The sequence below is a fragment of the Pristis pectinata genome, chromosome 27 (genome assembly GCF_009764475.1).
Source record: "Pristis pectinata isolate sPriPec2 chromosome 27, sPriPec2.1.pri, whole genome shotgun sequence".
NCBI classification, from domain to species: Eukaryota; Metazoa; Chordata; class Chondrichthyes; order Rhinopristiformes; family Pristidae; genus Pristis; species Pristis pectinata.
In genome coordinates, this window is record NC_067431.1 from 6,725,280 (window position 1) to 6,749,648 (window position 24,369).

The 24,369-nt window shown below is 42.0% G+C and overlaps 1 protein-coding gene across 1 annotated transcript in view; it reads right to left on the reverse strand.

The window, feature by feature from the left end:
• The window catches only part of LOC127583749 (hepatocyte cell adhesion molecule-like), a 56,492-nt gene that overhangs the window by 11,383 nt on the left and 20,740 nt on the right, over nt 1–24,369 (reverse strand). The window contains exons 2-5 of the mRNA XM_052040053.1: nt 8,799–9,140; nt 7,251–7,532; nt 5,794–5,887; nt 1,482–1,555 (exon numbers count right to left, since the gene is read on the reverse strand). Of these exons, the coding sequence (XP_051896013.1) occupies nt 1,482–1,555; nt 5,794–5,887; nt 7,251–7,532; nt 8,799–9,140 (792 nt within the window). The remainder of the gene's footprint in view (nt 1–1,481; nt 1,556–5,793; nt 5,888–7,250; nt 7,533–8,798; nt 9,141–24,369) is intronic.

Below are 24,369 nucleotides of genomic sequence, written 5' to 3' on the forward strand. Positions count from 1 at the left end.
CTTGGCCCTTTGAAGGGAAAAGGGCACAGAATAGGGCTGTGGTAAGAGGAAGGATGTAGAGTAAGAGGTGCTTGCTTATTCCATCAGTAGCTTGTGAATCACAAGTGGCACGTGGTAAAGAAGATTATTTCTAAGGATACTGTTATCTAACATGATTACTCCTGCCACTGGCCATGGACAATGCAACAACAATTCCAGTTATGGCAAAGACCAGGTGGCAGGTCATGTGACCATACCTGTTCCCACCAGTTAACTGTTGTTGCCTGCAACTGTGCACCACCTGCAGGATAAAGAGAAGTGTGTTAGTAAGTGTGAAAGTGCATAGCTCACAGTATATGCAAGCTGTCAGATGCGAATGTGAGGCTTTCTGTAGTCCCAGGTGGGTGCAGTTGATCATGTTACTGTTAGGTATGAGGGCTTGTTGAATGCAAGTGATGGAGTTAGGAACATAGGTACAGATCAGGATAATTCAGCCACCTGAGCTAGTTCAGTCATTTTATGAAATTTTAGCTGATATATGACCTAATTCCATATACCTGATTTTTCTTCATAATACTTTTAGTTAGCAAAATATATTAATCTCGGATTTAAAATTAACGATGGCCTGGCATCAATTGCTATTTGTGAAGGAGAGAACTAAACCTGAATCACACTGTGCCTTTAAGAAATTCCTAATTTCACTCTTGAAAGGCTTAACTCTAATTTTTAGTGTCTGCCCTCCTATCATTGGGCTGCCCAACAAGTTGAAATGGTTTCTTTCTGTCCATTCCATTAGTTTCCTTTTACATATAGATGGTAACATTCTAAACTCCAGGTAATACAACCCTAGTTTGTCTAATTTTTCCTTGTAATTTAATGCTTGGTCCAATTATTGTCCTGGTAAACCCATCCTGCACTCCTTCAGAGCATTGTATTTTTCCTAAGGTTCGGTGCTTAAAACTGCTTGCATATTTCAGGTGTGGTCTAACCAAATCTTTTTACTGTTTTTCAGGTTTTTTTTAAAATTCCATTGCACAAAATCATTGCTCTACGAGATGAAACTTCTAGTCTTATGTTCATTATTGCATCAAGTAATCCAATCAAACTAATATGTAGGCAACTGATTAAAGTTCTTTCTGCTCTGTCCTGACAATATTTGGAACAGTCTCTAGAAGAAAGCATTCCCTTGTGTCAGGGAGTCACGCTTCTGCGCCACAATAGTCTTTCTTGTGGATTCACTGAATAAGACTGTCTATTTTTATCCAGATGCTTATGCTGTAACCAAAAAGAATGTCGTATTCCATCTAACCTCCAGTCCTCCATGCTTTAGTGACTCATTTTAATATTCCCAATTTTCTTACAAAATTGCCAGAAAAAAGACAAAACAATCTGCTCAGTAGGAGACTGTATTAATGTTTTTCAGCCATCCCACCAACCTTGCCATGTCAAGAAACAGAGGCTTGCATTGCACAACCTATAACCACACTCAAAATGCACTGTACCTTCATGCTTGGCTTGATCTTCATTCTGCTCTGTAGGACCTTGGGATCCCTCTTTTTCTCCTTTTCCTTTATTTCTTAATTAACAAGAAAAACAGTGAGGCTTAAAGGAGACAGTCTTTCATGTTGATTGTTATGCACTTTATGGTGAGTTGCAGCTATGTGGTTTTCACAATTTCAGGTTGCCACAAAGTATTTTATAACCAATGAAATGCTCCAAATATAACGCAGTGCTGTGATGCTGGAAGGACCCAGCCAATATGCATACAGCAAGCTCCTGCAAACCGTAAAGGTACAAGAAGAAGATCAATAAGCAGATTATCTGATTATTATATCATTACTGTTTGAAAGAGCTTGTATGATGAGGGATAAATATTGGCTGGGACATCAGGAAGAACACCAGTGCTCTTTCTCCAATAGGATCTTCATGTCATAATGCACTTGCTTTGTGGCATATTTTTGTGGCACAGTGAGAGGCATTTCTGCAATGCCACTCACTGTGGCATTGAGAAATCAAGAAAGGCTCTCTCTTGCCACTCGAGCCAATTGTAAGGGCATTTGGCTCCAGTGAAGGGCTTCCCAAAGTGCAGGCATTCATAGAAGGCAATGATACTTTTACAGACACTACCCTGGCAACCTCCTACCATGAAGGTGTCTGTTATCAGAGGTCTTTCTCTTGTTTTGCAGTAATTTCTGATCTGAAGAACACAAGAACCACTTTTCTTTCTGCAGAATTTCTCCTGGCACTTCTTTGTATTGACGAACAAACTGCTGAAATCACCTGGGAGTGTGTTGACCGGGATCTCAGTTTGGGTCAGTCTACTTGCGGTTTGTTTGGCACAATGCCCAGTCTTTTTAATAATACTCAGTTTGAGCCTTCAGGGTTATTAAAAGTTGTCTTATTCTGTAAGAGAATGGCAACAGTCATGATCCAGACCAACATGGTTGAAAATCTCACCAGGGATGAATATTGGGCATTATACTACCATTGATGTCATTTAAGTCAGAGGGATGAGAAGAAAGCAGCACTAGGGTATGCCAAGAAGTCTTTCATAATTAACATGTGGTGTTAATTTATGCAGAACTGTCTGCAAAATAATGCAGTTAATGTTGCACTAAGGTGATTTTTGTCTGCACCATGTCAGCTTTTGGACAAATTTGTTTGCCATGATTTCTCAAAAGGGGAAATGCTATCTCTCTATTGGGCCAGCAAGTCATGGGACTTTGTTGAGTTAAGGTACAAATCCTCAAAGAAGAATGAAGAACCAGACAGCAGCCATACTGTGGCAGTCACTTATCAGCAGTCAGCTGAAGAAACATTAACACAGAGGAAATAGGAATAGGAGCAGCCATTCAGCTCTTCATGCCTGCTTCATATTCAATACAATGACTCCATACCACATTTGCATTCTCTCCCCAAATCCTTTGGAGCTTTGTGTGTCTAGAAATCTGTCTATTTCTTCTTAAATACATTCAGTGACTTGACCTCCACTGCCTCTGTAGTAGAGAATTCCACAGGTTCACCACCCAATGAAGAAATCTCTCATCTCAATCCTTAATGCTTTACTCAATTTCTTGAGACTTCCTCATTCCATAATCACAAAGCCCCACCCCTGCCTGGTCCCAGCCAAGGGAAACGTCCTCCCAACATCTTGTCTCTAGCCCTATCAGAATTCTGTATGTTTCAATGAGATCCCCGTCATTCTTCTAAATTCTAGAGAATACAGGCCTAGTCAACTCAATCTTTCCTCATCTCACAGTCTTAAGAGACACAGTAAAATTGCAAGCCACAAACTACTAATGAGATTAGGATATGAGTGATCAATGCACTAAAGAGAGATGTGAAATGTACCAGATATCCGAGATCAGTTACTGATACCAGGAATAGGGTCTAGCAGTTAGAACAAGGAGACATTTTAGAGTTAAGGTATCTGATGTAATTGTGCTCTGTCTTAAACTAATGCATAGGACTATGGGAGTTTCTAGAAAAGCTACTTCGCTACCAGGCTCACCAAAAATGGTCATGTTACATTTGATGGACTGTCAATCACCTGACAAGTACAATCGCTGTACTTAGAGAGAATAAAATTTGATGTATTTGATTTTCAAGGAGATGTTTCCTCATGATCTCTGCTGCATGTATGCTTGTATTGAATAAGATCTTGGTACATCTATGGCTCCAGACTCCAAATGGCTCTTTGGCTACAATAACCATTTTGGTTTCCGTGACACCCAGGTCCCTTTGTACATCAACATTTCCCAATCTGTGACGACTTAAGTAACGCTCTGCCCTTTTGTATTTCCTACCGTAGTGGATGATTTCATGTTTATCCATGTTATTTTGCATTTGCCGTGTATTTGTTCGGCTACCCAACATGAATAAATTGCCTTGAACTCTCTGTGCCCTCTTCACAACTCACAATTTCACCCAGTTTTATGCCATCAGCAAACTTCAAATTATTACATTACATAGAAATGTAGATACACATTGCAAAACAAACATTACACTGAAATATTACTGACTCACAGACTGGAGTTAGCTGCTGTATTGAACTTGATGCAGCTCTTTCGACAGACAGGTAAATTACTCCAACAAGAACATATGCAGAGCAAACTTAAGCCAAACTATGAGCTCAAGATTTCATTTAGGAATTGCCCCAGACAGCAAGAGATGAAAAAGTATGTCAAATAGAAGATAAATCCTTATTTACCGATCTGGCTTTAAAAGGCATGAACTTTTAAAAAACTGTTATGAGTATAGACAGACATGTGAAAAATAAGTGCACGTCAATGTTTCAGACTGAAGACGCTTTGCCTGACAAAGGGTTTTCGACCTGAAACACTAAATGAGCTTCACGCGAGTAAGGAACTTCATTGCACCCTGGTGTATATGACGATAGACTAAGCTGAAACTAACTCTATTTTGCCATACATCTGATGGAGCTGTTGGTGTCTATACATGTGCAAAATTGATCAAAATTACATATTCTCTCAACTGATTCATAGCATGCAGTTGCTGGCAAGAGTGGCAAATACTGCTCACCTTAATCACCCTGAGAAAGTGATTCTCCAATAGTTTGATACAACTGGGTACCTTTTCAGAAAACTTCAAGAGAAACAGAAAAGCAGAGCATTTTTTAAATGGTGAGATTGGGTATGTTGATGTTCAAAGAAATTCAGGTATCTGTTTACACGAGCCACTGAAAGCCAGCATGTGATTATGAAGGCAAAACATATGTTATAGTTTATTTCAAGAGGATTTGAAAACAGGAGTAAGGAAGTTTTGCTACATTTGTATAGGCCCTTGGTGAAATTATACCTAGAGTCTGTGTAATGTTCTGGTCTCCCTACCTAAGAATATACTTGCCATAAGGGGAGTGCAGTGAATGTTCACTAGACTAGTTCCAGGGACGCTAGCTTTGCCATATGAGGAGAGATTGAGTGGACTAGGTGTATGTTCTCTATAGTTCAGAAGGATGAGTGGACATCTCATTGAACGTTAGAAAATTCTTGCATGACAATGACAGGCTGGATACAGGGTCAATGTTTTCCCCGGCTAAAGAGTTCAGAACCAGGAGTCACAGGTCTCAGAATTAGGGGTGGGTCACGCAGGACTGAGATGGGGAGGAATTTCTTCACTCAAATGGTGGTGAATCTTTGGAATTCTCTACACTGGAGAGTGCTGGAGTCTTGGTTGTTGAGTTCATTCAAAATAAAGAAATCCATAGTTTTCCCAATATAAAGGGAATCAAGGGACAGAGGGATAGTACATGAGGCAATGCAGTAAAAAAACAGCAATGATTTTGATGATGGTAGAGTAGGCTCAAGGAGCCAGATGGCCTATCTCTTATGTTCTTATGAGGCTTTTTAGAAACAAACACTGAAATGTGGGATTGGTTTCATTTAAGAGAACAGGTAAGGTTCTCTAAAATGAAACCACTTGGATAGGTACTTGGATAGGAAAGGCAAAGAGGTACAGTATAAGGGCTTAATGTGGGCAGATAGGATTAGCATAGGTAAGCACCATGATCAGCATGGATGAGGTGGGTCAAAGGCCCATTCAGTGCTGTGTGATTCTATGAGTAGGTTTCATGCTCCAAAGGACAAGTTGAGGTAATGCAAAAATTATATAGATTTTTATTTCCAGATTCTTATATGAATTAGAATTCTCCAACTGCCTGTGCAGGATTTGAATTCAGGTTACTAATCCAGTGACATAATCACTACACTACCACATTTCTTTTTAATGAATCATTCCGTAAACACAGAAACAAGCAGAGAAAACATAAAAGCAGGAACCTCAAATAAATCTTACTTTTTTGATGGTTTCCAGCAAGCACAAACAGTAACCAAGGTAACCAGAATGAAAATCCCCCCTGTACACAGGATAATGTATAAAGAGCTCCGCCCTACAAGAAACACAAACACATCATTATTTGTACTTCATGCTTCTGAATTATAAGTGAAACTTTCTTAACGACAAGTAGAAGAACAGTACAAAGGAATTACTGCACAGGAGGAGGACATTTTCCCTAATCTGCCTGATCTATTCTGTAAAAGTATTATCTAGTTTTGCCTCAATTTCCTTTATTTAAAATGTTCAAATATATATCCACTCCCCCTTGAAATGCTTTAAAGTTCCTGAATCCAACACTGTTCCTTGCTGGCCACTCCAGATTCTAACAAATCTCTTCACTAAGATAAAATTCTTCTCACTGAGTCTTTCTAATGACCTTTTTATTAATATATTCATTGAAGGGATGTGGGCTTCGCAGGCCGAGTCAGCATTTAATTGCCCATCCCTATTTGCTCTTGAGAAGGTGGTGGTGAACTGCCTTTTTGAACCACTGCAGTCCTTAAGATATGAGTATACCCACAATGCTGTTAAATTTACAAAAGATTCAGATTTGATCTTACCAAGGCCTTATATAGTTGCTCTTAAGCATCAGTTTAGGATTCAGCACTTGGTCACAACTTAGGAAAGTAGGGCACATCTAGCCTGTTTAGTGGTTAGACAGATCAGAGATCAAAACACATTTCTGGAAGGGGACTGAACCATCTTTGGTTGAGGGACACTGTCTCACCCAACGTTTTAACTGTGGGTGCAGCAGGGAGAGTTGTGTCTCTTGCCTGATCAGCCTTCTGCGTCTTCATTGGAAGCATCATGAAGATATGGCTCCAAATCTCCAAAGATCTATCTGTGGAGGCCCTGTAATCACTTATTCCACAAAGTGGCAGTGTCACATGCTGGATGCTCCGATGTGATCCTTCTAAGAGAGGCTCCTGAGGAATGGACTTACAAAGTTTCCCATGCTCCATGGGTAAACTAAATCGTAGCTTAAGACTACATGCAATGCCTTATTTTCAGATGTTCTCGAACATCAGAATCCATAATGAGTATTTCAGAAACCTTACGCTGATAGCATAAGAAGTGCCTAGATGAGCACTTGAATCACCTAGGCACAGGAGGCCAGAGTCAAGTGCTAGAAGGTGGGATTAATACAGAAGGGTGCCCATCGGTTGGTGTGGACACAGTAGGCTGAATGGCTTGATTCCATGCTGCGTGCTTCCACGACTCTTACCTACCTTTAAATGTTTTTGAGCTAATTGTCTTTGCCAATAGTGAAAAGCTACGATATTTGACATGCTGTTGTAAATGTCACCATATTTTCATTTTGTTATCCATATTATTGCTTCTATAAATCCTCCCACTTTCTCACATTGTTTCCCACTGATCCTGAGTGTCCCCCTAAATATTGGTTTTGTACTTACTGTACACCGTCAGTTTGACCGGTATGCTTCGAGAGCTGCTGATTGGGTTCTCCACTGTACAGCTGTAAATGTCATCATCAGTTACGTGGACCTGTGAGATGGTCAGCGTTTTCTGATCACTGGACAAAGAGAACCTTTCATCACTTTCTAAGGGTTTTCCTCCTTTCAGCCATGTATATATTGGTTTCGTTCCATTTTCATGTGAACAGTTTAATGTTACGTATTCACTCAGTTCCAATACTGTAGAGGATGATAAGATCACCACGGGCTTCGTCACAGGGACTGGATAATCCAAGGCAGAAAACAGACAATGGGCACAAGGCTGTAAAACATAGCATGTCCCATGCAACAACAACAATAACAACTTGTAATTATATAATGAGTATTGGAGCATAATCAGTGATATAGTGACACAGAGGCAAAGGTGGAGACAAATTGGTACTGGGTTTGGGAGTGGGAGGGAATTGGTGGTGTATGTGAAGGACCACTTGCACAAGAGTGATGGGTGAATGGGACTTAGTGGATTCTGGCAGTAGAATTTTAAATGTGTTGAACAATTCAGTGGGTGGAAGCTCATAAACTGGCCAGGGAAATGGACCACACCATTCAATTACGTTATGCCATGTCAATAGTCTGAAAGAAAAGGCTGGCTTTTATCCAATTAACCAGACATCAGAATATAAATTGAAAACATTGCAGATGTCAAAGTCTTCCCTCACTTCACTCATTAGTATCAGGGAGTTAAAAAGTGAGGAAAGTCAGAAACAGTTCCAGTTGGCATACTAACAATTCAGGAGCACAGTTTACATGTTCATTGAGGTACTACTGCAGGTAGATATGAAATCTGGACATAATTTGTTCTCTTTTCTGTCACATTACATGAAAAACCTTTTAGCATTTTAGGACTCCAACTCTCACAGAAACCTAATCTCATTCTTACCTGATGTCTGTACATCAACATTTTGCAGCAAGGAGAATGACAAATCCATCAGGAGCAAGAAGCAGAACTGATTCTCCTTCCCTGTAAAATCCAGGAATACAGACTACAACTGGAGCACCCAATCATGTGGCTAGGTCACACAATACTGCCTAGTGCTGGACTGAGCCATTCTGACCAGGAGAATGCTACTCAGCTGAGAGGAGCTAGGTGGGGTGCATTACAATTAGCTAGGGTGTTGTTGGATTTAAACTGGGACACTTCAGACCTAATATTTACCTCCAGGTAAATGAAAGTCATTCTTCTTTTCTATCCCATGTGATCAACAAAAGCTGGATAAGGACAGGATTGGCAGTGATATATTCTCTCCCTAAAGCTGGATACCTCCTGAAGGTCACTGCCTTCTACACTCATACATTAACACTGGGTATTTGGCAGAGGTTGCTGGTGCCCATGAAACTGTAATCAGTACAAGTTGGTGATTTCATATGAGCAGAAGGATTAAACTGGAGGGGAAATGCAAAATTATTTTTTTTAATGTGGGAGGTAAATGATGATTATTTTAATATACATCAGAATATAATTGCTCAGACAGTCTGCCACCAACTTACTATCGACAGTTAAATTGAGTGTTTGTGCTGCGGTGGAGGCATCATCTGTGATTGCAATCTCAACTTCATACATTCCCTCGTCGGTTGGCTGCAGGTTGTGGATCAACAGAGACCCATTGCGGAAGATCACAATACGATCCTTGTACTCCGGCCGTAACTTGCCCAGGATACGGGTACCATAGGACTGGACCAAAGGGATGGGTTTGTCCCTCTTCAGCTGCCACTGAATGACTGGAGTCTCAGAACTGCTGGCTGTGTACTGTATAGAAAGCAAGACCGAGCCTCCCACAACACCATGGGTAGTGTGAGCTTGTGTTGTTATATTCACTCCCTCTGAAGCCACTGAAAACAATAATGAGAAATAATGCAAACAATAAGAAAGGAATGTTGTCAGCAAAAAATTAGTTGGATTGGATAATTCACTTGTCTGTATACTGCTGCCCTCCAGTTTCAGCTATAAAAAGAAACTTGCATTGGTATTATGACTTTTACAAAGCAAATCTTACAAACCAATGAAGCATCTGAAATGCAGTCACTGCTTTAAATCTGTAAATGCAAAAAGGAGAGCAAGACCCTACAAACAGACATTCGTTGGGTGACAAATATTAGGACAGAACACCAAGGAGGACTGTACTGTTCTATCAATGCATTGGTTCTTCTGTGTCCACCTGAGAAGAAAGATGGAGCTTTAGTTGAAAAAAATTACAGCACTTTGAGCAGTGGATCATAAGTGTAGGAGTTGTCATCCTGAATTATGAATTTATTTATGAGTTAGATAATTAATTTTCTCTCTAATTTTCAGCATTTTTGGTACTAATTCACCATGAGATACTGGAAACTCTGTGATATTTGATCCAAGTACTTAGTTTTCATGCCTGGGCCTTTTTCTAAGTGTTGGCAAACTACCAAGTTAAATCCTGCACTTGTAGAATAACCACCTAGGGACAAAAGCTGGAATTGTGAAAGCGATGTCTTTCAGAATATAGAAACCAAAATTACAGAAGCAGGAGTAGGCTATTTTGAGTCCATTCTACCATTCAGTAAGATCATGACTAGCTCCCTTATAGTATCCAAAAATCCACCAATTATGAATGTACACTACTTCTGAGAATCCACAGCTCTGTGGGGTAGAGAAATGCAAACATTTACAACCATTGAAGTGAAAGAATTTATCTTAATCTCTGTGCTAACTACTCATCCTTTCACATTTAGGAATAAAGGACTATTTTGTTCAAATGAAAAACACTACGATGCTGGGGGAACTCAGCAGGCCAGGCAGCATCCGTGGAGAAAAGCAGGCGGTCAACGTTTCAGGTCAGGATCCTTCTTCAGGACTGAAGATAGGAAAAGTTCTGGGGAAGCCCAATATATAGAAGGGAAAAGCAGAGCAGTGATAGGTGGACAAAAGAGGGGAGGAGGGGTGGGCACAAGGTGGTGATAGGTAGATGCAGGTAAGAGATAATGATAGGCAGGTGCGGGGGAGGAGGGGAGAGCAGATCCACAGGGGGATGGGTCAAAGGTGCGTAGGAAAAAAAGGTGCGTAGGAAAAAGAGAGATAGGTAGCAAAGGGAAGAAGAGGCATCGCTGGAGGTGGGTACGAGGAGGGGGGTTGTGGGGATTACCTAAAGTAGGAGAATTCAATATTCATGCTGTTAGGCTGCAAGGTTCTAAGACAGAAAATTAGGTGCTGTTCCTCCAGTTTGTGCTTGGACTTCTCCTGGCAGTGGAGGAGGCTGAGGACTAACATATCTATGATGGAGTGGGAGGGGGAGTTGAACTGACTGGCAATGGGGAGATGCAGATCATGGTTACGGATGGAGCGCAGGGGTTCTGCGAAACGGTCACCTAGTCTACGTTTAGTCTCGCCAATGTAGAAGAGGCCACACTTGGAGCAGAGGGGAAGCCCAATATATAGGAGGGAAAAGCAGAGCAGTGACAGGTGGACAAAAGAGGGGAGGCGGGGTGGGCACAAGGTGGTGAGGGGAAGCCCTATGTATAGGAGAGCCAATTCTGTTCAATCTCTCCCCAAATGACAATATTCACCCAAGGTATCACTGAACTTTCACTACACTCCTTCTAAGGTAAGTAGAAAGTGTGCAAAATACTCCAGGTCTGATCTCATCGGTCCCTACGAATTTTCAGCAAGACTTCCTTGTTTTTTATTTTGCAACCCCCTACCAATAAATGCTAACTTCTCCAATTGTTTGCTGTACCTCCATGTTAAGCTTATGGGCCTTTATTTCTAAGACTACAGAGGTCAACAGAAGGATTTTCAGTGTAGCTTTGTGTAAGGCAATGGGATCTTCCTGGTCAATATAGATAAGTATCACATTGTTTGAGAACGTGTAGGTCACTTAGCCCTTGATCAGGTTTCTGCCATTCAATTAGATCATGGCTGATATGGGCCTCAATTCCATTTATCTGCCTTTGCTTTATATATTTTGGTACCATTATCAAACAAAAATCTATCAATCTCAGACTTGAAAATTTCCATTAAATCCCAACATACATAGAGAATTCCGGTTTTCCATTGTCCTCAGTGTAAAAAGTGTTTCCCGACTTTACTGTAATGATCTGGTTCTAATATTGAGAGTGTTACCTTGTTTTGGATGCCTCCACAAATGGAAATAGTTTATTTTTATCTACCCTTTCAAATCTTTTCACCATTTTAAACACTTCAGGTAAATGTCCCCTTCCTGAGGAATACAGACCATGTTAATGCAATCTGCCTTCAAAACTTATCTCTGGTCTCAATCTGGTGCTGCAACACTCCAAGGTCAATATATTCATCTGGAGTGGTAGGGCCTAGAACTGAACTCAGTACTCCAGTTAGCATCTGAGAAAGGCTCCTATATACTGGGCTTTCCCTGTGCTCAATACAAGAGGGCATGGCTTTAAAGTAATGGGTGGGAAGTTCAAGGGAGATATCAGAGGAAGGTTTTTTACCCAGAGGTTGGGGCATGGAATGCGCTGCCTGGGGCAGTGGTGGAGGCAGGTACATTGGTCAAATTCAAGAGATTACCTAGATAGGCATATGGAGGAATTTAAAATAGAGGGATATGTGGGAGGGAGGAGTTAGATAGTCTTAGGCAAGTTTAAAGGTCGGCACAACATTGTGGGCCGAAGGGCCTGTACTGTGCTGTACTGTTCTATGTTCTATGTAAAAGTGATGTTTTTAACATAGAAGTTCTAATATCAGAGAGACACAGAGACTGCTGATGCTGGAATATGGAGCAACAAGCAATCTGCTGGAGGAACTCAGCGGGTCGAGCAACATCTATGGAAGAAAAGGAACTGTTGATGTTTCGGGTCAAAGCCCTGCATCAAGACTGAGAGTGGAAAAGCGAGATGGAGTTGTTAGAAAGGAGTCCAGGGTGATTGGTGGACTGAGGAGGGGTGTAAGATGACAGGCAGGTGGTGCCAAGTAGGGGAGGGGAGCAAAGGTGGAGTTGGGAGACAGTGGCAGGTGAATGATAGATGGAGGCAGACAAAGGGAGAGAGAGAAAAAAATATGGAGAGGCAAATGGAGCAAGGAAGAGGGGAGTTTAAAGATTGGAGACAGCTGCTGGAGGGAGATAAGCAGGAACACAAAGGGCCACCCGAGCTGGACTCTGATGTCAAGGAGGTGGGAATGGGAACCATTAGTTGGAACTGGAACCAGATGGTGGGGAGGGAGGAGTTAACCTGTGGGTGAAATGTGCGTGTGTAGTGGGTGGATGGATGGAACCAGAAGGGGGAAGGGGACAGAGATTGGTGAGGGGGCTGGGGAGGGGGTATGAGGGAAAGGGGGCATGAGGGAAAGGGGGCAAAAATGGGAGGACCAGAGGAGGACTGGAAGATATCTTTATTAGTCACGTGTACATCGAAACACACAGTGAAATGCATCTTTTGCATAGAGTGTTCTGGGGGCAGCCCACAAGTGTCGCCATTCTTCCGGTGCCAACAAAGCATGTCCACAACTTCCTAACCCGTACGTCTTTGGAATGTGGGAGGAAACCGGAGCACCCGGAGGAAACCCACACAGACATGCGGAGAACGTACAAACTCCTTACTGACAGTGGCCGGAATTGAACCCGGGTCGCTGGCACTGTAAGACTTTACGCTAACCGCTACACTACTGTGCCCCCCCCTACACTACCATGCCTGAGAGATGGGGGGGAAGGGGTGCAGGGAGGAAAAGCAACCCACCAGAGGGGAGGGTTACCTAAAAGTGAAAAGCTCAATATTCATGCCATTAGGTTAGAGTCATAGAGTTATACAGCACGGAAACAGGCCCTTCAGCCCAACTGGTCCATGCCGACCAAGATGCCCCATCCAAGCTAGTCCTATTTGCCAGCATTTGGCCCATAAACTTCTAAACCTTTCCAATCCATGTACCTGTCCAACAGTCTTTTAAAGTTGAAGACTACCCAGGCGGAATATGAAGTATTGTTCCTCCAGTTTGCGTTGGGCCTCATCCTGGCAGTAGAGAAGGCCGGGGATGGACAGGTCAGTGTGAGAATGGGAAGGGGAATTGAAATGGCATGCAACTGGGAGCTTGGGATGGCCATTGTGGACCAAGCATAGGTGCTTTCCAAAACAGTAACCCAGTCTGCGCTTGGTTTTGCTGATATAGTAGAGGCCACATCAGGAGCACCAAATTGAGTAGACAAGGTTGGAGGAGGTGCACATGAACCTTTGTCTCACCTAGAAGAGCTACTTAGGTCCCTGGATGGTGGCAAGGAGGAAGGTGTAAGGACAAATGTTACACTTCCTGCAAGGGCAGGGGAAATGCCCGGGGTCAAGCTGGGATGGGTGGGGAGGGATGAACGGACCAGGGAATCACGGAGGGAGTGGTCCCTATGGAAGACAGCAAGATATAGGGAAGAGAAGATGTGGCTGGTGGTGGGATCTTGTTGCAGCTGGTGGAAGTGATGAAAGATGATATGCTACATGTGGAGGCTCAGAGGAAGGAAGGTGAGGCAGGGTTTCGGCCGGTTCATTGGCAGCCAGGCTGGAAAGCAATTTATCCCAAGGTGCTCTTACACGCCTTCTGGAGCCTAATTACAGGAACCAGTCCGGATGCAGATTGTTTGTAACTCTAATATCAGTTTGTTTCTCTCACTGTCTGTTTGTTGATATCTTATTACAGCTTTTCACTAGCCTCTCCAAAATTAAGTATTGAATTTCATGATTCATTATTTTTGCTCTTAGCAACAGAAGTTTCACATATACCAATCAATAAATCCAAAAGGTATTAAGTGTAAAAATTTAAACATAAACACGAACGTGTCATTTGTCTGTTCTACAGCTTTCCCAACGATTTACGACATGCCCAATTTAATAACTTGCACCTGCAAAAAAATTAGCATAAATAGAAGGAAAGGTTTAGCACATTCCTAGGCACACAACTCCACAACGTTGTAAATGAATTAAATACTCCTTTGACTAAAGGAAATGCTAAGTTCAGAATTCTTCTTATGCAAAATATTTGCTGTTGATTTCCATATATGTTTTACCTTTGGTGCACATTTACTAATATTTGATATTCTAAGCTTGATCTACATTTCAATTTAATCATGAAGAGTTAATTCCAGTTGAACTTAAAGGATGTCCTCTATATCCCCTAGCAATCCAGAAGATAGAATATATATTATTTGTCTTTGTTGAACTAAATTGCTGATCATAATTACCTCTAATAATTCATAGAATCAAAGACACAGAGTTTTGTAAACAAGACTATCATCACATAAAGTACTCGGAAATCAGTCAACAAAGGGACTAATGTGTATCTTTCGAAACATCCAGCTGGCTAGAAGTAAACAATCTGACAAACTCAGCATTCGTCTTTCATACTTGGCTATTTCCCTTTGTGATAATGTATAAACATACAGTTTGTTATAAAGACCTTCTTCTGACAAAATCAGACAGAGTAAAATCACTGGTGGGCTGGAAAGACAACACAATATTAAGAAGATGTCCTTTGAAGATGGGATCAGTCATGCAGATTGGACAGTCCTGAATGACAATTTACAATGGAACTTTTTATGCTCAGCTGGTGTGAGAACAAACGATCACATACATTAGTAATGAATTTCTAGATATTCGAACACTCTTCACAGATACCAGAATTGTTTTAGCTCGGACATCGGTGTTTTGAGTAATTATATACCATTTTGAAAGGATTGAAGGTAGAGTGGGAATTCAACATAAAGTCCTGTATTTACCACAGATATGATAATAGCTTAACTGCAAGATTAAAATTTGTAAGGATCTGTGGGTACAAAGGAATACAGTATGTGACAGCTGAACTGTTAGAATGCTGGTTTACTCTCCAGGTGTGTCAAAGTGGCCCAGTTTAAGTATCCCTCATTAGCACTGGAGCACTTGCTTTTTGATTGAATAATGTGACATTATTGGTCCTTAACTGTATTAGAACTACCTTTTTAAAGTTTGCAATCTCTCTTTCGAAACATTTTTCATTTATTTGGTATAAAATTCATTTGAACAGTGATCTGGCTCAACAGAAAATCACCCATTATAAAATCAAGGAATGCAGAATTCAGCTACATTGAACAACTATAGATGCTCATTTGCTTTATTTTCAAGTGAAGACGATGAATAGAGGTGTTCAAAATTATAAGAGTTTTGATAGAGTAAAGGAGAAACACATTTTTGAGATAATTAATGAAAAAAGTCAGAGTAGAGATGAGAATTTTTTTAATGCAACTTTATGATGAACTGGAATGAATTGCCAGAAAAGTCAGAGGAAACATGAATTATAACCACATGAAAAGGAGATATTTGCAACTCAGGCCAAAGAGCAGAAGATTAGAATTAACAGAATTGCTTTCCAAAGAGTTAGCACAGACATGATAGGTAAACTGGTCTCTTTCTCTGCTATATGATTCTTTGATTCTGTACAAAAAGATATATTTATATAGCACCTTCCACATCCTTTTCAGAGTGGCCCAAATCACATAATAACCAGTGAATTAAGATTAAGATTTAAGGCAGCACGGTAGCGTAGCGGTTAGTGTAACGCTACTACAGCACTAACAACCCGGGTTCAATTCCGCCGCCGTCTGTAAGGAGTTTGTACGTTCTCCCCGTGTCTGCATGGGTTTCTTCCAGGTGCTCCGGTTTCCTCCCACATTCTAAAGACGTACAGGTTAGGACCTGTGGGCATGCAATATTGGCGCCGGAAGAGAGGCGACACTTGCGGGCTGCCTTCAGCACATTCTCAGTAATGCATTTCACTGTGTGTTTCGATGTACATGTGACTAATAAATAAATAATCATCTAATATCTAACATAAGTGAATTAAACTTAAGTGTAGTCATGGTTGTAATAATTAACCAAGAACTTATTGTCCCTTATAATGCATGTGCACATGAGGAATGTTAAAGGTTGACAGGATCCCCACTTATCTGATAAAACTGCTTTGAGTTCTCAAAAGTAACAAGAATCTGATAATTACAAATCAAAACTTCTGGTCAGAAGCACATGCTGATACTTCTGAACTCAAAGAAGCATTGCCCATGGTAGCATGCTTTAAGATAATGGAAAGCAAAGAGAATGAACATTCATGGGCATTGTGCCTGTGACTTCATGAATTAGTGGTAGGCTGGTGAGACCACCTCTTATCATGATATCTTTCCCAAGTAGTGGATAGAATCAGATTAGTACCACATCATTTAGTGAGACAGTAGGAGGCTAGGCTGGAAAGCAATTTATCTTAAATTGCTCTTGCATGCCTTCTAGAGCCCAGTTATGGAACTGCGACATCTTCTTGGCAATAAACTGGAGACACAACATAATATTAAGATGATGTTGCCCTTTGAAGATGGGATCAGCCATGCAGAGTGGTCAGTCCTGAACCACAATTTTCAATGGACTTTTTATGCTCAGCTGGTTTGAGAACAAATGACCACATACACTACCAATGAATTCCTAGATAGTCGAACACCCTTTACCGATACCATAATCATTTTTAGCCCAGTCATCTGTCTTGTACGTGATATATACCTTTTCTAAAAGATTGAAGGTAGAGAGGGAATTCAACATAGATTCCTGTATTTACCATAAACATGATAATAGCTTAACTACAAGAGTAAAGTTTGTAAAGGTTTGTAGGGATCTGTAGGTACAAAGGAATGTAGCATGTGATAGCTGGTTCACAGAATGCTGCTTTCTTGGCCAGACAGGTATGTGAAAATGGCCCAGTTAAGTATCCCTCAATAGCATCAGAACTCTTGCTTTTTGATTTAATAATGTGACATTTTCTAGGTGTATTAGGAACATAAGAGATAGAATAGAGATAAAAGCATCAGTAGGCTATCCAGCACCTCAGGCCTGCCCCGCCATGTAATGAGATAACAACTGAACTTTTACTTCTTCACCACTCACTTGTACTAATGCTATGTACCTCTATTCCCACAACATTCAGAAATCTATCAATCTCTTGTCATGAATACATTCAGTGACTGAGACCCTATAGCCTTTTCTGGTAGCAAATTTCAAAGATTTTATATCATCTCAAATCTGAATAGCCAACTGTATTTTGATACTGTGACCCTTGGTCCAATTCACCCCTGCCAGGGTAAACATTATCTCTGTTTTTAATCTGTCAAGTCCAATAAGAACTTTATGTTTTAATGAGATCATCTCTTATTCTTCTAAATTCATACGAGTAATAGTTAAACTCTACTCATATTCCATCCCCATCCCAGGAACCAATCTGATGAATATTCATTGCACAGATCCTGTCACGTATTCCATTAGTCTAACATCTAAGGGATCCAGCATCTTCTCATTAGTTTGTGTAGTCAGGGAGAAGAGCTATAAGTAACAGACTTTAATGTTTATCTGCACTGTAGTGATGGGAAAATGTAATGTAAGTTACCAATCTGATGTGTGCCAAGGCACTAACTTTTAAAAAGGAGAAACGGCTGCTCCTGGCAGGACCTGGATCTAGGCCCTGATACCTGGCAACAGACCTAACACTACAACTGTAGGCAGCTCCCAAATGAAAGAGAGGCTAAGAGAACTATTTACTTTAGGGGCTAGATTTTGTTGCGAGCAGTGGACAAATGACATTACTCATTCATTAAATATGTAGTTATTCATACACATCTAAATCAGCTATTCCACAGCAAGTTGTGAGTGAAACAGTAAAATAGCATTCAGATAACAAGGCAGCTGAGATCTCTATAAACAGGTAAAGAAACTCTGTCTCTCCTTAAGTAATTGAATTAAAAAGTTATCAATGAGCTTGCAGAGTTTGAGAAGAAGTGAATTGACCGTGAATTCAATGTCAAATTCGAAGGAATTAGATTCCACACTTGTAAATCTAAATGATCAGAAATTCTGGATTAAGTTCCAGCTTTTGTTGCTCTCCCAAATATTCATCCCTAATCAATCTCCAGTTAACGTGACTGAAGGTGACAGAATAAAGGATGAAAAGAAACATGCATTTGTGTCGTGCCTTTCACAACCTTAGAATGCCCCAATGCACGAGGCATTTAAGGTGTAGTCATTGTTGTGCTGTTCTGAATTTTCACTCATAAGCATCTACTGGAAAGGGCATGAGTCAGGCAGGGTGGTCCACTCTCCCGTCTTGTTTGTCTGCTGCATAGAACCCTTTGCCGAATCCATCAGGAAGGACAAGAGCATAAGAGGGGTGACATTGCCAGGCAGTGGAGGCACACAAGTCAAAACTTCCCTGTACATGGATGATGTCGCTGTCTTCTGCTTGGATTTCTTCGGAAACTGGCCCGCCTGCCTTTCTGCACGGATGCTGCCTGGCCTGCTGAGTTCCTCCAGCATCATCGTGCTTTTCATTCAGGTAAAACAAAATTTGGGTTTGTCGAAATTGTGTTCTCTGTCAATAACTGGGAAGAACTTGGTCATTGGGTGTGATATGCTCTCAGAGCTGCTGTACTTGGCGCAGGTGTGGCCTGTTCCTCGCTTCTCTGCCTCAGCAATCACCCGAGACGTCTTCCAGTTTATCTGGGGGTCCAAGATTGAGCGAGTCTGACAGGTCATGCTGCACAAGACCCCTGAGAATGGGGGCAAAAGTGTACCCAATGTTGCCCTCATCCTGATGGGCACCTTCATGTGTGGCTGTATCAGTCAGTGTGTGGACCCCAACTACGTGAGCACCAAGTGTCACTACGTGCTGAGGTTCTACCTATCCCTGGTGCTGCGGAAGATAGGCCTGGACCCTCTACCGCGCAACGCCCCAATCAGCTGGACGTTGCCACACCACCTGTCCTTTGTGGAAGAGTTCTTCCAAGTAAACACCTTTGACCACAAGTCCATCGGACAGTGGTCAGTGTGGAATGTATTTCAGACACTGTCGGACAGGGACACTATGGATTCTGTGGGTTTGTTCCCGGAACAAATGGTCCAAACCATATGGCAGAACACCTCAACGCCAGATCTGACCAACAAGCACAAAGACCTTGCTTGGCTGGCAGTGAGAAGTGCCCTCCCAGTCAGAGCTTTCCTCTAAGATGACACATCACCCCCAATGTACACTGTCCTTGGGACGGCTGCGGTGGGAAAGAAACAGTCATCTACTTCTTTGCAGACTGTGGATTTGCTAAAAGGGAGTGGAGACGGATGCAAGGGTCTGTGTCCCATTTCATCCCCAGCAGCTGTGTGACAGAGGACTCTCTGATCTACAGGCTGTTCCTGGGGGCACACACCGAGGTAGACATCAAATGTTGCTGGAAGGTCATCAACTCGGTAAAGGACGCCCTTTGGTCTGCCTGAAACTTGTCAGTCTTCCAGCACAGTGAGATGTCTGTAAGGGAATGCTGCAATTTGGCACAGTCCAGTCTGCAGGAGTACGTGCTGAGGGACGCACTGAAGCTTAGTGCAGCCAATGCTAAGGCTTGGGGGGGGGGGGGGGGGGGGGGGGGGGGGGTGGCGAGAAGGACCACAGTCTGGGCTCCTTCCGCTACTGCACATGGAGGGGCTGAGTACGGAGGGGAAGCCCCTTGAACAATGAAAGGTGTATCACCTCAGGGAACCACATAAGTGGCAATGGTGCTATGTTTGCTTGTCTGTGTTTTTTTTCTCCTTAAGTTTTACACTACTGAATGTAACAACCATGAATGTTATGCTTTGTTTTTTGCAGTGTTCTTCCTTTGTGTATATTTTTTTATTATGAATAAAGTTTATTTTTGAAATAAAAAAATGGGTGGATATCAAATAGGATCAGATTGGATGACTGCAAAGCCTCATGCACTTGAATGGTCTGATGCCATTTGCATAATGGCATGTTTGTGTGCATTACACAACTCAGTTTCAATTAAACATAATATAAAACTGAGGGAATTATGTAATGTCTGTAAGTCCACAATTTTTCTCCTAGGATAAGCAGAAAATACTGTAAATGTTCAGGAGATCAATGAACTTCCATCAGCTACATCTGCAGTATTTTGATTCTGGATTTTCCCTGTGTGTGCACTCACAGGAAGGGGTCCAAACACAATCAATGAATCTAATGCCATACAAAACTCATGCCTGGCATTTCTGTCTAATCATGCATGATTCGTGCAAGCTGCAAATGCTCGTACTGACGCAGGTCCCTACAGAACTTGAGGCCTGCTTCAATGATACTTTAAGGGCAATTGCACAAGCAAATGTGAGCTTCACCACCACCTGCGTTCCCCCCCCCTCGTCCCCAGCCCCCAGCCCCTTACCATTGATCATTTGCTTCCACAATAAATGCAGTTTCTGCTGTACCCCCTCCAACTCATCACCACCGACCCCCCCGATGCTGCTCAACCAGCTGAGTTCCTCCAGCAGATTGCTTGTAGTTCCAGATTCCAACATCTGCAGTCACTTGTGTCTCTCTGTTAATGAAAGCCCATGATTACCACCCATGCCACCTCATTCACTCCCACCAGCTTGCTGATCCCCAGCAGACAACCTTAGACTCAAACCCTCTCCAGCCAACCTACAGCCATTGACTCCTCTACATGCTGACCCTGGTTCCAACTCCTTTATCAATCCACCACTACCAGAGCCTCTCTGCCAACTTCCTGGCTCTACTGATTGATCCTGGCCAATACCGTCACCTACTAATCCCAGGTCTGTTGACTATAACCAACCACCCCTTCCCCCACTTTCCCACCACCCCCCCCCCCCAACCCCCAGGTCTCCCACCCACATGGCACTTGACCCCAGACTTAGAACTCAGCTAATTCTATACAGACCACATGAAGAAAAGGCTTTCCCTGGGTGTTCCGTAGCACTGAGCACCTAGGGCTCACTGGTTGACTGTTAACCTATTATTTAATGCATGTTTATAAGCACTTTTCAATTTTCTAATTTTTTTTGTTTGCACATTCATAGTTCCTTCAAAATCAATGAAAAGAGTGGAAGGAAATCTCTGCAATAGATTTATTGGTGACTATCTTATAATAGGGTTCCCGCAAGTGAAAACATTTCTTCTACATTTACCTTATCAAACTTTTCACAATTTCTAAAGGCCACTTTCTAGAGGGAATATAAATCACCAGACCATTTTTTCCCGATAAGCTTATCCACATTGTCTTAGTATCATTGTTGTGAACCACCTTTTTGCACTTTCTTCAATGTCTGCACAGCACTTTCGTAATAGGGAGGCAAGAACCATGCATAGTTCTCTAAGTACTTTAAATGACCTTCAAAGTTTTACTTCGGCATTTACCAACAAGCTCTTAAATCATGGAATGTTGTCATCATGTATAGACAGTAAATGCCTAGAATATGTCTGTATTTTCAATATGAAAAGTCTTTTTAACCCTTATGGTTCTCACACCCACCCCACCTTATATTTATGTTGCAAAATTGTAAAGGGCAATAATGTTACATTTAGTCACCTTATCTCCAGAGCAAAGATCCATCCAGTGGTTGATAGAACCCTTGTTCACAACTGTGGTTGATGGAGCCCTCTCTCACATTTCCTCGGTCTCCTAGACCTTTGTGCCCCTGCTCATTAACCTCCAGCCTCTGTCTCAGCTTTCAACCTGCCATCCGGCCACCTGGGTCCATTTGCACTCCACCGTTTTTCTCTTTTCAGTTCCCCTGTCTGCTTTCACCTATCACACATCTGCCTCTGTCTCCCAACTCCATTCCTCCCTCTCTCCCACCTGGCTCCATCTGCCCATCATTCCTCACCCATCCTCAGTCCACCGATCACCTACTGGCCCCTAACTCACCCCTCCCCCTTTCCTCTTTATACTGGCTACCTTCCCTCTCCACTCTCAGTCCTGATGCAAGGCGTCGAACCAAAACATCAATTCCTTTCCCTCCATAGATGCTGCTTAATCCACTGACTTCCTTCAGCAGTTTGTTTTTTTGCTCCGGGTTCCAGCATCTACAGTCTCTTGTGTCTCCTGTGTATCCAAACAGTCTTTCCTGGTAAAGCACCTATTCACTTGTACTTCCTCCAATCTGGAAAAATATTGCATCAGTATTCACAATGTGTTCTGCTTCGCACTGGGGAAACCAACCCAGGATGAGAGATTGCTTTGAGGAGCAACTGAATCGAGTCTGCAGGGGCAACTCTGGCCTTCCTGCTGGTTATAACTTTTAATTACTCCGACCTATCCATTGTGGGCCCAGTACAAGCTTGAGGAACTACACCTCATTTTCCATCTAGGTTCATTGCAGCTTTCCAGACTCGGTATCAAATTCTCCAACTTCCAATAACTCACTTTCTCAAAACTAGCCATGCTTACTGTAAGTCACCATCTGTAATATTGCTTCAGCTGTATTCTCCTGTTCATTAGGACACCTGACCTGCAATTTGCAACACATCACACTGCTTTTATCATCTTCTAACTTCCTCATTAACAACCCATCTCCACTGCCACCCATCAGAGATATTCCATTTGTGCCCCATCGCCCTGTCCCACCTGCTCTGCAACTTAAAAATTAACTTTTTATTCTCCATCCCAGTTCTGACAGAATTTTTGACCTGAAATGCTAACTTTATTTTTCTTTCGACATGCTGCCTGATCTGCTGAATGTTTCCGGCATTTTCTATTTTTGTTTCAGATTTCCAGCATCTTCAGGTTCTTCCACGGATTATTTCCACGGATCCTGTTTTTTTTAGAGCAGAGAGATGGCTTGGGATTTTAAGTGTGGGAAGAGCAAGGGTTTTCCCATTTCTTCTTGAAGGACATGGATAAGTATATTCAAGTGCTTAAGCTAGAATTCAAAGCCTTCATAGGTTTTCATTGATATCCTATAGACGAATTAAATTTCAATTAATTCATTCAGTGCATGTCCAGTATTCTTCCCTCAGTTCATTCACATCACAATAAAGGCCTGGACTATGTAACAAGAATATTAGTGAGGCTTGCCATGCTTAAGAAATTCAGGCAACAACCTCCATCATTCTGTCTCTCTGTCTGTCTGTCTCTCTCTCTCGACAATACTGGTGGATAGCCAGCAAGTTAAATTAACAAAGCACTTTAATAAACAAAAGAGATGCTCTGGCCTCCTACCCTCTTTAAATCTATTCATTGCTAACAGCCAATATGTCATTAACTGTCTTGACATTTCCATTCCCCTCACTGACTCTAATTTATTCCTTTCTGAACTTGCAGCACTTTGTTTACTAAGAACCAACCCTGATATCATCATCAAACCACTGATAAGGGTGGTGCTGTTGTGGTCTAGTGAACTGGTCTCTATGTTGCAGAGGCCAGATGTCAGCTCTAAGACACTTCCTCATACCTCCCTCTAAACCATTACTGTTCCACCAAACAACAGGCCCACTGTATCCCAGACAGACACAGACCTCATTTCCTCAGGTGATCTTCTGTCCACTGCTTCTGGCCTTGTAATCTTCCAGTCTTGCACTGCCCACTTCTGCCTAGTGCCCAAGATCCACAAAGAAGACTGTCTCGGCAGACCCATTGTTTCAGCCTCCTCTTGACTCACTGAATTATTTCTTCTTAACTTTGATTCCATCCTTTCTCCCATGGCCCAATCCATTCTCACTTGCATCTGTGATATCTCTGATGTCCTTTGCCACTCGACAGTTTCTCATTTAAGAAATGTGCATGCTTTGATAAAATCTCTCATTTTTCTATGCTCTAAAGAATACAGCCACAGTCTACTCAATTTCTCTTCATATAGCAAACCCATCCTTGGAACCAGTTTGGTGAATCTCACCGTACTCCCTCTATGGCAAGTACATTCTTTCATAGTAACAAACAATCTGCTGGAGGAACTCAGCAGGTTGGGCAGCATCTGTGGGAGGAAAGAAATTGTTGACGTTTTGGGTTGAAACTGCATCCTTTCATAGGTAAGGAGTGCAGTCCCACCACGTCCTAATACAATTCCATTAAGACTTCCCTACCCCTGTAATCAAACTTTCTCAGACATGTTTGGCACAACTTTGTGGGCCGAAAGGCCTGAACTGTGCTGTAGGTTTTCTATGTTTCTATTATATTATATATATCCTAATCACTTGCTTTTTTTCATTTTGACCTTCAGTGACTCTATACAAGCACAGCTGGGTCCCTTTGAATATCAACACTGCTCAATCTCTCACCATTTAACAAATACTCTTTTTTCTGTT